At 35.9% G+C, this 13,629-nt stretch overlaps 1 protein-coding gene across 6 annotated transcripts in view; it reads left to right on the forward strand.

The window, feature by feature from the left end:
• Positions 1-13,629, forward strand: part of CDKL3 (cyclin dependent kinase like 3) — an 83,969-nt gene that overhangs the window by 42,400 nt on the left and 27,940 nt on the right. For all 6 annotated transcript variants that reach the window (XR_012473927.1, XM_074213570.1, XM_074213569.1 and 3 more), the window contains 2 exons: positions 6,132-6,271; positions 8,542-8,630. Coding sequence is in view for 5 of the 6 variants with exons in the window: in XM_074213570.1 (XP_074069671.1) it covers positions 6,132-6,271; positions 8,542-8,630 (229 nt within the window). In the remaining variant the exon portion in view is untranslated. The remainder of the gene's footprint in view (positions 1-6,131; positions 6,272-8,541; positions 8,631-13,629) is intronic.

Genomic DNA, 13,629 nt, shown 5'->3' on the forward strand with positions numbered 1-13,629 from the left:
ATTGCTACTAATGGAATATATACATTATTATTATTAATTCTTTCCAGAATATTGTCTCTTAATTTTAATTAGCCAAATATTGAGGATAAGGTGAGATCAGAAGTTTTCAAATAATATTTTATTTTAATGACAGCTTGAATTAAAACAAATCATTGTGTTATACAAAATTTTCTTGTTATATAGCTAAAATTAATGTCTTTCAAACTCTTTGAAATTAAAGAATTTCCTCCTTCAGTTTGTAAGAGTTCTGAAAACTATTTTAAAGACTAAATTCATACACTTTTATATATCTAAGCTCTTTTGGGGTTAAGTGACTTGCCCAAGGTCACACAGCTAGGTAATTCTTTAGTGTCTCAGGCCAGATTTGAACTCAGACTGTGCTCAGCTGCCCCCATACACTTTTATGTAAATTATTTTCATTCATGGTCTAATTATATTCTCATTCTGTAGAGATGTGTAAAATAATTATTATTTTACAGAAGATTATAGAAACTTAATTTTAATGTGTAGATATATATGTAGTACTATATACTATATATGGATGTAAATGTGTATATATGTATTATAAAGATGCATATTTATAGTAAGTGGCAGCACTACAAATTTTCAATTTTACAAAATACTATTTGATAAATTACAAATTTTGGAGGGTTACTTTTTTAAAAAATTTATTTTGAATTCCACAACCTTTTCCCCAATCTTGATCCCCCCACACCCCCCACACACACAAAAGGCATTCCTAGTATTTACGTTGTTTCCAGGGTATACATTGATCCAAGTTGAATGTGATGAGAGAGAAATCATATCCTAAAGGTCTTTGGTCTCAGTTCAAGCTTCACATTTCTTTATATACTGTTAAAATATTCTTGTTTAAGAGCAAACATAATGCCCCCTCCCCCACAAAATATAGAACCTTATGAGAAATAAAGTAAAAGAAAGAGAAACAAAAATATTTTTCAGTCTGTGTTCTTTTTTTCTCATTTTATGTTATGTTATTTATTTATTCTTATTCTGTACAAATAATGTTTTTATACATTACTAAAATATTCTTGATAAGAGTAAACATAATACCCCCTCCCCCCAAAATATAGATCCACATGAGCGACAAAGTAAAGAGGAGAGAAAAAATTAATATAATAATAATAATAGTAATAGTAGTAGTAGTAGTGGTAGGTATGGCCAGGTGGCGCAGTGGACAGAGCACCACTCCTGCAGCTAGGAGCATCCAAGCCCAAATCCAGCCCCAGACACCCAACAATCACCCAGCTGTGTGACCCCGTGAAAGCCACCCCAACCCCATTGCCCTGCAAAAACAAAAACAAAAAAAAGACCCAAAATAAAATAAAATAGTAATAAAATTAGCAGGGGCAGCCGGGTGATAGACAGAGCACTGGCCCTTGATCCAGGAGCACCCAGGTCTAAACCTGTCCTCAGACACTTCAACAATCACCCAGCTGGGCAGCCCCAGGCAGGCCACCCAGCCCCATTTGCCCTGCAACCCCCTCAAAATAATAATAATAATAAATGTGCTTCAGTCTGTGTTCCAACACCACCATCTCTGTCACAGGTGGATCACATTCTTTATGATAAGTCCATCACAAAAGTTACTTACATATTTTTCCACTATTGCTGATCGCAACTCCCTCCTTTCGTATTTCTCCACTACCATGTGCTATATTTTCTCTCTCTTTTCACTTTGTCTCTGCTGTAGGGTCGCTGAGTGGCACAGCAGACAGATACCCGGCCCTGGGGCCAAAAGGCCCCAAGCCCACATTCCACCCCTTAGGTCTAGCATCCACTGGGCCCTATGGTCCTAGACAGGCCATCCAATCCCAGCCCTTGCAAGAAGTAAAAAAGAAAATGTGTTATATCTGACCACTCTTCCCCATGGTCCATCCTCTCCTCCTTCACTCACATCTCCACCCCCTTCCCCCATCCCCCTTCTCTCCTTCTTACTCCAAATGTTTATACCCCATTAAGTATATATGCTGATTCCTCTCCTAGCCACCTCTGATGACAGCAAGGATTCCCTCATTCCCCCTCGCCTACCCCCCTTTCATATTATTGCAATAGCTCATTATAATAAAGAAAAATCTTATCATATGAGATATCTTAGCCTATTCTACCTCTCCTTTTTCTTTCTCCCATTACATTTTCCTTTTATCTATTGACTCCATTTTTATACCACATTATATCTTCAAATTCAGCTTTCTCCTATGCTTCATCTATAAAAGCTCCTTCTACCTTGTTCTATTAAATGAGAAGGTTTATATGAGTATTATCAGTATAATTTTTCTATACAGGAATACATATAGTTCATCATCATTAAATCCCTCATATTTTCCCCTTCTCCTCCACTCTCTATGCTTCACCTGAGTCCTGTATTTGAAGATCAAACCTTCTGTTCAGTTCTGGCCATTCCAACAGGAACATTTGAAAGTCTCCTTTTTCATTGAAAGTCCATCTTTTTCCCTGGAAGAGGACATTCAGTTTTGCTGGGTAGTTGATTCTTGGTTGCATTCTAAGCTCTTTTGCCTTCCACAATATTATATTCCAAGCCCTATGAGCTTTTAATGTAGTTGCTGCCAAGGCCTGTATGATCCTGACTGCAGCTCCACAGTATTTGAATTGTGTCCTTCTGGCTGCTGGTAATATTTTCTCTTTGACTTGGGAGTTCTGGAACTTGGCTGTAATATTCCTTGGGGTTGTTTTTTTTCTAGATCTCTTTCTTGGAAAAATCTGTGGATTCTTTCCATTTCTATTTTGCCCTCTGCTTCTAGGATATCAGGGCAATTTTCCTGTATTAATTCAAGGCTCTTTTCCTGATCATGACTTTCAGGTATTCTAATAATTTTTAGATTATCTTTTCTAAATCTGTTTTCCATATCAGTTATTTTTTCAGTGTTTCACATTTTCTTCTAATTTTTCATTCTTTTGGTTTTGAAGTATTGTGTCCTGATTTCTCATAAAATCAGCAGCCTCCCTCAGTTCCATTTTTTTGTCTGAAGGATTTGTTTTCCTCAGAGAGCTTTCTTATCTCTTTTTCCATCTGGCCAATTCTGCTTTTTAAAGCATTCTTCTCCTCAATAACTTTTTGAATTGTTTTATCCATTTGACCTATGCTGGTTTTTAACATGTTATTTTCTTCAGCATTTTTTGGATCTCCTTAACTAAGCTGTTGACTTCATTTTCATGTTTTTCCTGCATCTCTCTCATTTCTTTTCCCAATTTTTCTTCTGTCTCCCTCACTTGATTTTCAAAGTCTTTTTTTTTCTTTAGATTTTCCAAGGCAATGGGGTTAAGTGGCTTGTCTAAGGCCACACGGCTAGGTAATTATTAAGTGTCTGAGGTCAGATTTGAACCCAGGTACTCCTGACTCCAAGGCTAGTGCTCTATCCACTGCCCTACCTAGCCGCTCCCTCAAAGTCTTTTTTGAGCTCTGTCATAGCCTGAGCCCAATTTCTGTTTATCTTGGAGTCTTTAGATGCAGGAGCTTGTACTTCCTCATCTTCAGATTGAATGTTTTGATCCTTCTTGGGATCAGGCAAAGTATTTCTCCATGGTGTTCCTATTTTTTCTCTGCTTAATTAACATTGTGTCATTTCCTAAAGGTAATCCAGTCCGCTAGCTTCCTATTATTCACTTGTGGGCCCCAATCCTTAGCTGTCTACAGTGTCTGCAGATGCATATGTTCTGATAGACTGACTCTTTGGGCTGTCCATCCAGCTGCTTATCATAATCTGAGACATTAGGTAGTCTTTGTCTACTTTTTTTTTCCTGTGTGAATAGTTAGACCAAACTCTTGTGTGTACCTGTGGACCTCATTTAGGATGTTCTACTATATTCCAAGGCTAGATGCAGTCAGCATAAAGTCATCCACAACCAGAAACATCTGGAATATATCAATCATAGGTAATTCCTCTCTTCATTCTCAAAGAAGACATGACATCAGGAAGATGATGAATTGGATTGGGGGGTGGGGTGGTGCTGTGCTAAGTCACCAGCCTCACTTTCTCCTCCAGAGTAACCTGCATCCCAGGTCCTGATGTGAATCAGTACACCTGGAGATGGCCCTGGATGCAAGACATTCAAGGTTAAGAGACTTGCCCAAAGACACACAGTTAGTGAGTACTGATGCTGAACTCTGGTCATCCTGACTCCAAAGTCAGTGCTCTATCCATTGCATCATCTAGCTCTCCCATCTTCCATAATAGTAGCAGCATATATGATGACTGTCTCTTCGTATTATGCCAGAATGAAATTCAGGAAGTTAAATTGTTCTCTCTTTTGTGGAATTTTTAAAAGATAAAATGATATTAAAATACATGTGAGAGGGGCAGCTAGGTGGCGCAGTGGATAAAGCACTGGCTCTGGAGTCAGGAGTACCTGGGTTCAAATCTGGTCTCAGACACTTAATAATTACTTAGCTGTGTGACCTTGGGCAAGCCACTTAACCCCATGTGCCTTGCAAAAAAACCCTAAAAAGTAGATGTGAGAGAGTCTTTTAGAGAAGAGCTTTCATTTCATTTTGCTTTTCCTAGTCAAATTATTATTATTATTACTAAAAAAAGACAATGAAAAAATATCAGAAAATAAATGAAGCTCCTTACCCTATATCTACCTTTTCATTGCCATGAAATCTTTTTGAAAATAATATGGAAAGGCATAAGGTCATTTTTGGTTAAGTTATGGAAAGGAATAAGATGGTTGAAATAGATCTTATCCTTACCCTCTCACAATTGATTGATAGCAGCAAAGAATGCAAGATTCCATTGTGTTTATTATCTGTTGACTCAATTAGCTAATGATAATAAGATTAATTTGACATTTATCCATTTAATAATCACTTTATCTACCTTAGAATTTAGAGGGAATTTTGGGAAATGATTTAGATGGCCCATATCTCCCTTAATAGGAAAATTTGAATTTTTTTTCACTGAATGAAGAAGCATTCAGAATCATTCCATTGATTATTCTTTTAGCATATAACATTTGCAGTATCTACAGCTATGGATTTTGATTATAAGGATTTGGAGAAGAGAAGTATCTTTAACCTGGTCCTTTTGTTCTCTTCTTTTATGATCCATGAATCTCAGGGTTTTCTTAACACCTAACTAGAGTCCACCTCTTTCTCCTCTCTCCTCATGCCTTCCTGAGTCATTGCCCAGGTAGAGTCCTTTTGTAAAATCAGAGCAGTAGAGATACAAAACATTGGGAAGTGTTCTGTATATTCTATCATCTATGCTAAATGTGTTTTTTTTTCCTTACCTTTCTTTAGCTATAGAATCATAAAATCTTAAAGTTGGAAGAGACCTTAGCAATCATCTAGTCCAAACTCCTCAGGTTATAAATAAGTAAAATGAGGCCCAGACAGGTGAAGTGAATTACCCAAAGTTAAGTGTTAGCTAGTTAGTGGCAGAAATGAGACTTGAACTAGAATCCAATTTTAATCCTCTATCTAGTCTTTCTACTACATCAGACTACAGTCTCATTCCCTTATTGAATCTACTTAAAGTTGCAAAATTATAGTCAGATTTAAACTTTTATGAATGTGGCTTCAGGCTAGCTTATTGAAAAAAATGTAACAGTTTAGATATCCAGATAGAAATACTTCCCAAGTTTTAATGATTAGATAAATTTAATTTCTTGTGGTATCAGATCTACTGCCTCCTCTTTTCTGAGAAGGAAGGGAACTTGATAGTTTTACCTAACTAGGATCCACCTCTTTCTCCTCTCTCCTCCTATAACCAATTGACTAATTAATTAGAAATTCTGGGACATTTGTGCAATAAATTGTTATTTCTTTGTCCATTTCTAAACATGAAAAAAATATATATATATAAGCCTCATTGTCTTATGTCTATAATTCTAATTCTTATTTTATTTTATTTTTTTTAGATTTTTTTTTCAAAGCAATGGGGTTAAGTGGCTTGCCCAAGGCCACACAACTAGGTAATTATTAAGTGTCTGGGGCCAGATGTGAACTCAGGTACTCCTGACTCCAAGGCAGGTGCTCTGCACCACTTAGATGCCCCTAATTCTTGCTTTATATGCAAAATAGCATTTGATTATTTAGTTAATTTGACTGTAAGCTGCTTCCTCACTTCTAAGGTTTTTTTTTCTTCTTTCAGGCAATTTGACACCTCACTTGCAGAATGTTTTTTCTAAGAGTCCCATATTTGCTGGGGTAGTTCTTCCTCAAGTTCAGCACCCTAAAAATGCAAGAAAAAAGTATCCAAAGCTAAGTGGATTACTGGCAGACATAGTCCATGTATGTTAGAAGAGAACAAGGACTTATTTCCCAGAACTGTTTGTAAATTTTAATAGCTTTTAGAAAATGCTACTTTAATATAACTTGAAGCTTACTAATAAGTGTTATTAGAAAAAATTAGTATATCTTTACAAATATGTATCTTAGATATGGAAGAGGCATTATCTTTTATAGAGTTTATTGGAATGAGTTTTAGAAATCATCTAATCTAATTTCTCCCCTTAGAGATAGAGCAGGGACTTTTATTAAGTCCCCTGATATTCAACTCAACTCAGAACTACTTCCCCTGCACCGTGATGTCTCGTTATATTTAGAGCAAATCTATAAAGCAAAGGATAAACGGGTCATCCAATCTACTGGGGAGGAAGGACTTCTGAGAACTTTCAGTGTCTAGAATCTCCTCTAGAACAAACTGGATACTCCATATCTCATGTTTCTAGCTTCAAGTGGTCTATGTTAACTGTGTTTGATGCTTTAATGTCCTATTGTATCCCTGTGATATTGGCATGTAGAAATACAATGGTGTCAAGTTTTTAACTTGAAATAAATTTAATTAAAAACATAATATATCCCTTTAAAAAAGTGGTTATTTTGAACTTCAATGGTATTGTTGAATTTCTATTTATCCCCCAAAACTGAAATGTAAAGTACAATTTAGAAGAGTTAGTAAACTTTGTAATAAAAGGCACCTTTTCAGAAATTACTTGATTGACTGCTGAAAAATACTATTGCCTTTAAGGTTATAGATACCAGAATGTCTTATTCTGTTTTCTTAATTTACTGTATTATTTTATTCAGATATAATATCTGATTTATCTGATGTTTAGAAGAGTCTGGATTAGACTGGCATTTTTCATTTTTCCTTTTAAAACTTTACCAATGGATCTCTATCCCCACTTACATAATTTTAGCTAGTGACAGTTTTAAGAATATAAGGATATTTGCATCATATACTCGGTAATAGTTTTTTAACTCCATTTTATGATTCAGTTAAAGCCTAGCTAGACATTTTGAAGTGAAGAGTAAAATATTACATGATCTATAATTTTAAAAGAATTTTGAAATGTAAATTATTTAGGAATATTAAATTTTGTCCCATTTTTATTATTTTGGATTATAAAATATTTTCATTTATAATTACAATTGATCTTTTATTATTTAAAATTTTGTGATGTCATATGTTATCCAAACACCTTTTTTGTTCCTTCTGTTGTCCATCTTTTGGACTATTTCTTTGATCAGTGCTATTTCTCCTAAGAATAAAGAAGAGTAGGACTGCTCTTCTAAAGACTATGTGGAAGAGGCTGAAGCCTTAATTAAAGTGAAATTGTAGGGTACTATACTGGCTAAGAGGAAATATTTGGGTTGCCATATAATTAATTTTTTGTTGCAGTTTTCTCAACTATAAAGTAGAACTGTCAGTATCTGCTCTACTTGTGTAAAGAGTTATACTAATCACATAATAAACAACCAGTACCATGGAAGAAGCCCTGGATTTAGATTTAGGTTTGAACCCTGACTACTATTTACTGCATATATATTCTTGGGCAAGTTCCATCTCTCTTGTCTTCAGTTCCTTCATCTATAAAATGAAGGGTTGAACTAGATGATCTCTAAAGCCCTTTTCAGCTCTAAATTCTATAGTTCTATGACAGTCTTTTGCATTTCTAAGGTATTTTATAATTATCAACCAGCTTTCATATATATATAAAATCTCATTATATTTGAATTACAGCAACTTTGTGAGATAAGAATTTTAAACCCATTTTATTATGAGGAATTGAATCTCACACTTTAAATTGTCTTGTCTACAACAACACAACTATGTATTTGTGGAGTTATGACTTAAATTCAGGTTTTCTAGCTTTCAATCAAATGTTCTTTCCACTACAACTCAAGATTGAAAATTTGTTGCATATAATATTTTTAATCTAGATCATTTTAACCAAAACCAGTATTTAGTCCACAGTCTTTTTATTAGAATTCTTCTTATTTTTCTCTGAGTGATCATAACAGTATCATCAGTGTTTTGTGATACTGTGTTAGTAATTGTAATAATAGGCTTACTTAATGTAAATTAGGTAAATTGGCAGGAATATGGAGGGGGAGAAAAGGATTCAAACTCCTAAATTATTGAGTCTTAATTTTATGTTTTTAATGTCTCAGACCTGGCCAACCCCTCTTTTTCTCATATGTTAAAAAAAGGAGCTAATGTTTATTGTGTTCTGTAAAGAAATTTGTAAAGTAGTTTTAATTTTATTATTTTCAAGGCTTGTTTACAAATTGATCCAGCTCAAAGGGTGTCATCTACAGATCTTCTGAACCATGACTATTTTACTAGAGATGGATTCATTGAAAGGTAAGCATTTAAAAGGTTTTTAAAAAATACTTACATTAAATTTTTTATATTCTAAGAGTTGACAGATTTCTTTAGGGTCTTGTATCTTTGAAAATATTTAATGTACATAGCTTTGGATAGTAATGTATGTTAAAAAAGAAAATGAATAAAGTTAGTCCATATGTTTAACCTTTAGAAATCACAGACTAGTGGTAGTCACTTGGATCAAACTACAGGAATTTTTGTCTTTAGTCCCATTGGGGAATACAGATTTATTTTCCAAAACTGATTGATCAAGGACATTTATATTACCAAAGCACAGTGATGGTTCCTCCTACGCCCTTCTATAGCACTTAAAATACTGTGCAATAAATATAGCACCTCATCATTGCATTACAAGATCATAGTTTTAAAACTTAAAGGGATCTTAAAGATCATTTATTCTAATCTTTTAACTTTAAAAGATGAGGCACCTGAGACCTATAGACAGGAAGTGGTTTAGTCAAGGCTACCTAAGTAGTATGGTACAGAGCTGAGATTTTAATCTAAGTATTTGGTTGGGAGGTACAATAGATAAGAATGCTAGATTTGGAGTTCAGAAAACCTGAATTAAAACCCAGCCTCAAACACTTAGTAGCTTATGATGCTGGCATATTCCCTCTGTTTGCTTCATTTTCCTCAGCTATAAAATAGGGGTTGAAATAACTACTACTCTACAGGATTGTCATGAGTGTCAAATGAGACAAAATTTGTAAAGTGGTTAACAGTGCCTGTCACATAAGTGCTTGTTCCTTTGTCCCCTTGATCTCTGAAATAAGGACACCAGTGGTCTCTAAATCTCAGATCCTACAACTAATTTATTCTGTAACTATTTTGTATATGTTAATTTTATTTCCCCCTACTATATTCATTTGTTCATTCATGAATAAACATTTAGCAATTCCACACTGTATGCTGAATACTGCTAGGTACTAGTCCAGGGAAACTTAGAATATAGATAAAACATGGTCTTTGCCCTTATGAAGCCTGTAGAATCAGAGCTGGGGTGGGGGGGAAGGAGGGGAGGAAGGAAGAAAACAAATATGCCAGACACTATGCTAATAACAAAATGCTAAATGTAGTTAACAATAAATATTAGCTGATTTAATCTTCCAAGACCACAAACAGCTAGCCTTATATAAAATATCACAGTTAAGTGCTATGAAGTCTGAAAAAAAGATCATTACCATGGAAGTGGGACTCATGGAAAAGGAGTGTCTTGAGTGAAATTAAACAAAAAGGTAAAACCAAAGCATGTTTCTCTGAATAAAATAACATTGTATTAACAGAGGCATGCCTGCCAATCAGTGAGTCTAAAGCCTGCCTTGATTAGCCAAAAGACAAAGAATTGAAGATGTAACTCATTTTTATTTTTTATTTTTTTTTGTAACTCATTTTTATAAGCATAGAACAAAGAACAAAACAGAGTAGGTGAGGAAATCATAGCATTGGTGTTAGGGTTGGCAACATCATGGAGTAAGGGATCATGATTGGTTATATTAAAGAAAGCTGACATAAACGCACATGGATTGGGGTCAGTCCTCTCTCTCTCTCTTGAAGGGAATGTTCTGTAAATCTATGAGAACCAGCTTCATCCTTAGGTCACCGACTGTGGACTAGGAGTAACAGACTCATGGGTACCTGGAAATGAGATAAGATTACCTTTAATTGCTAAAGATGTGGTTCAGGTGTCATGTGGTCAGCTTGTCTGCCCTCAGACATAGTACACAGATATCATGGCATTGCTCAGGAGTAGGAGATAAAAAACAAGCTTTCTTGTCAAAAAGTGATTTGTAAGTAGTGCTGGAATAAAAATTCCTTTAGAGTTAGGGTATTTTGAAGCCAGCCAAGATGGTAGAGAGAAGGCAGGCACAATGCTAAAGTCTCCTGATCTCTTCCCCATCTATCACATGAAACAAACCTCTTAAAAGAAATCCGACCCACAAAACCCAGAAAGAAAAGCCAGGAGAAAGAACATCTACCTCAGGATTTGTCTCCTGCAGCAGCTTTGACCAAATTCGGGCGGGTGAGTCTGGGCTCAGAGGGAGGATCAGCCCCGGATCAGCCAGATTAACAGCTGAATTGGAACTGGGAGTCTGAGGGCCAGAGAGACGGACCTGCTGGATCAGCGGTGGGGCTGGACTAAAGGGGCTTGGGTCTGTGGGGAAGCAGAGGCGCTGGTGTTGGTGCTGTCCCCCTGGAGTTTAGGAACCAGGCTGGGGGGAGAGTTCTGGTGCAGGAGAGCTGCGGACACCATTACTGTGCTTCTCGGGTCTGAGAAACTTTGAGTCCATGCCTCCATTGCACAGAGGCCTCTTCCCAAACAAACAAATGCAAACTACTTCTGCCTCAGGCCCAAGTGTGTGAGCAGAAGAACCAGCCCAGCTGAGGAATGACCTCAGGCCAGGGTAAAGCCCACCATTGATTGAAGGCAAAAGAATTCAATAGCTCCAACTCCTCCCTTCAAGCAAAAGGAGAAGGCTTCTCAACTAAGGTCACAGACACTACAGAGAAAGCAACCAGCACCTCCTACTGGCCAGCCAGAGAAACTGCACTCAATAAAGCCTTTAGCGATCCCAAGCCCAGGTGAACCAGCCCCCCCCCCAACTCAAGGTCTTAGCATAATGAAGAATGGTCAGTGGAAAGGTGGATCCATAGAAAAATTCCTGGAAGGGAAAGACCCCAACTCAAAGAGACCTGGAACCTCTGAAGAGAATACAATCTGGTCTCCAACACAGAAAGACTTCCTTGAAGAAATAAGGAAGGAATTTAAAAATTTGGGAGAGACAATTAATACCTTGCAACAAGAAAACAAAACCTTAGAAAGTACAATTGGACAAACACAAAAGGAGAATAAATCTCTCGGATCATCAATTGGACAATTACAAAATGAGAATAATTCTCTCAGATCCTCAAATGAGCAAATGAAAAAGAAATTAATTCTCTCAAAACTTCAATTGGTCAAATGGAAAGTTCTTTCAAAAGTAGAATTGACAAGTTGGAAAAGGAGTTGCAAAAGGTTAATGAAGAAAACTCCTCCCTGCAAAAAAGAATGGAGTCTACAGAAACTAATGACTCCGTGAGACAGCAAGAGTCAGTTAAACAAAATCAAAAAACAAAAAATAGAAGCAAATATAAAATACCTCATCAACAAAACCACTGACCTCAAGAATAGATCGAGGAGGGGCAACCTGAAAATTATAGGACTTCCTGAAAACATTGAAGAGAAAAAAAGCCTGGACTTAATATTACAGGATCTAGTGATGGAAAACTGCCCTGATATCATGGAATCGGAGGGCAAAGTAATTATTGAAAGAGTACATCAATCCCACCAGAAAAAGATCCTGAAATGAAAACACCAAGAAATGTTGTGGCCAAACTCCAGAACTATCAGATAAAAGAGAAAATCCTGCAAGCAGCCAGAAAGAAACAATTTAAATATCAAGGAGCCACAGTAAGGATCACGCAGGACCTCGCTGCATTAACTTTAAGGGATCGAAGGGCCTGAAACGAGATATTTTGAAGAGCACGAGAGCTTGGAATGTAGCCAAGAATCTATTTTCCTGCAAAGCTGAGCCTTCTCTTCCAGGGAAAAAGATGGACATTTAACAAAATGGAAGAATTCCAAAAATTTCTGATGAAAAGACCAGAGCTAAACAGAAAATTTGGACATCAAACAGGAGGTTCAAGAGACACATGAAAAGGTAAAAAAAAAAGGGGGGGGTAAAAGGAAAAAAATGCAATCCAGTTGAAACTGGCTATATCCCAGCATGGGGGCAGGGGAAGATTCTCATAAATATCGAGAAATGTAACTCTAACAGAGCGAATACACCTAGCCAGAAATGATGGACATTCATGACCTATCCATGAGAAGGGGGAAAAATACAAACAGAGGGATGATAGCACGGAGGGCAATAAAGAATTAATAATTATAACCTTGAATGTGAATGGGATGAACTCTCCCTTAAAATGTAAGCAAATAGCAGAGTGGATTAAAAACCAGAATCCTACAATATGCTGCTTACAAGAAACTCATTTGAAGCAGAGAGATACATATAGAGTAAAGGTAAAAGGTTGGAGCAAAATATATTTTGCTTCAGCTGAAGTAAAAAAAGCAGGGCTAGCAATCCTTATCTCAGATAAAGCAGCAGCAAAAATATATTAATAGAGATAAGGAAAGAAACTTTATCCTCCTAAAAGGTACCATAGACAATAAAGTCATTTCAATATTGAATATATATACACCCAGTGGGACAGCACCCAAATTCTTAGAGGAGAAGCTGAAAGAACTACAGGAAAACATAGACAGCAAAACTCTACTAGTGGGAGACCTCAACCTCCCACTATCAGATCTAAATAAATGGAATCATAAAACAAACAAGAAAGAAATTAGGGAGGTAAATAGATTGTTAGAAAAATTAGATATGGTAGACTTGTGGAGGAAACTGAATAGGGATAGAAAGGAATATACCTTTTTCTCTGCAGTACGTGGAACTTATACAAAAATTGACCATGTACTAGGACATAAAAACCTAATGATCAACTGCAGAAAGGCAGAAATAGTACATCTTTCTCAGATCACAATGCAATAAAAGTCATATGCAATACTGGGCCAAGGAGATATAGACCCAGAGCAAATTGGAAACTGAATAACCACATTTTAAAAAATGAGTGGACAAAAAAACAAATTATAGAAAGAATTAACCATTATCCTACATAATGATAATAATGAAACAACATACCAAAACCTATGGGATTCATTCAAAGAAACTCTCAGGGGATATATTATAGCTCTAAATGCTTATATGAATAAATTGGAGAAAGAGGAAATCAATGAACTAAACTTGCAACTAAAAAAATTAGAGAACAAATCAAAAATCCCCAATCAAATACCAAATTAGAAATTCTAAAAATGAAAGGAGAAATTAATAAAATCAAAAGCAAAAAATCTATTGAATTAATAAATAAAACCAAAAGTTTG

The sequence above is a fragment of the Macrotis lagotis genome, chromosome 1 (genome assembly GCF_037893015.1).
Source record: "Macrotis lagotis isolate mMagLag1 chromosome 1, bilby.v1.9.chrom.fasta, whole genome shotgun sequence".
Taxonomy (NCBI): Eukaryota; Metazoa; Chordata; class Mammalia; order Peramelemorphia; family Peramelidae; genus Macrotis; species Macrotis lagotis.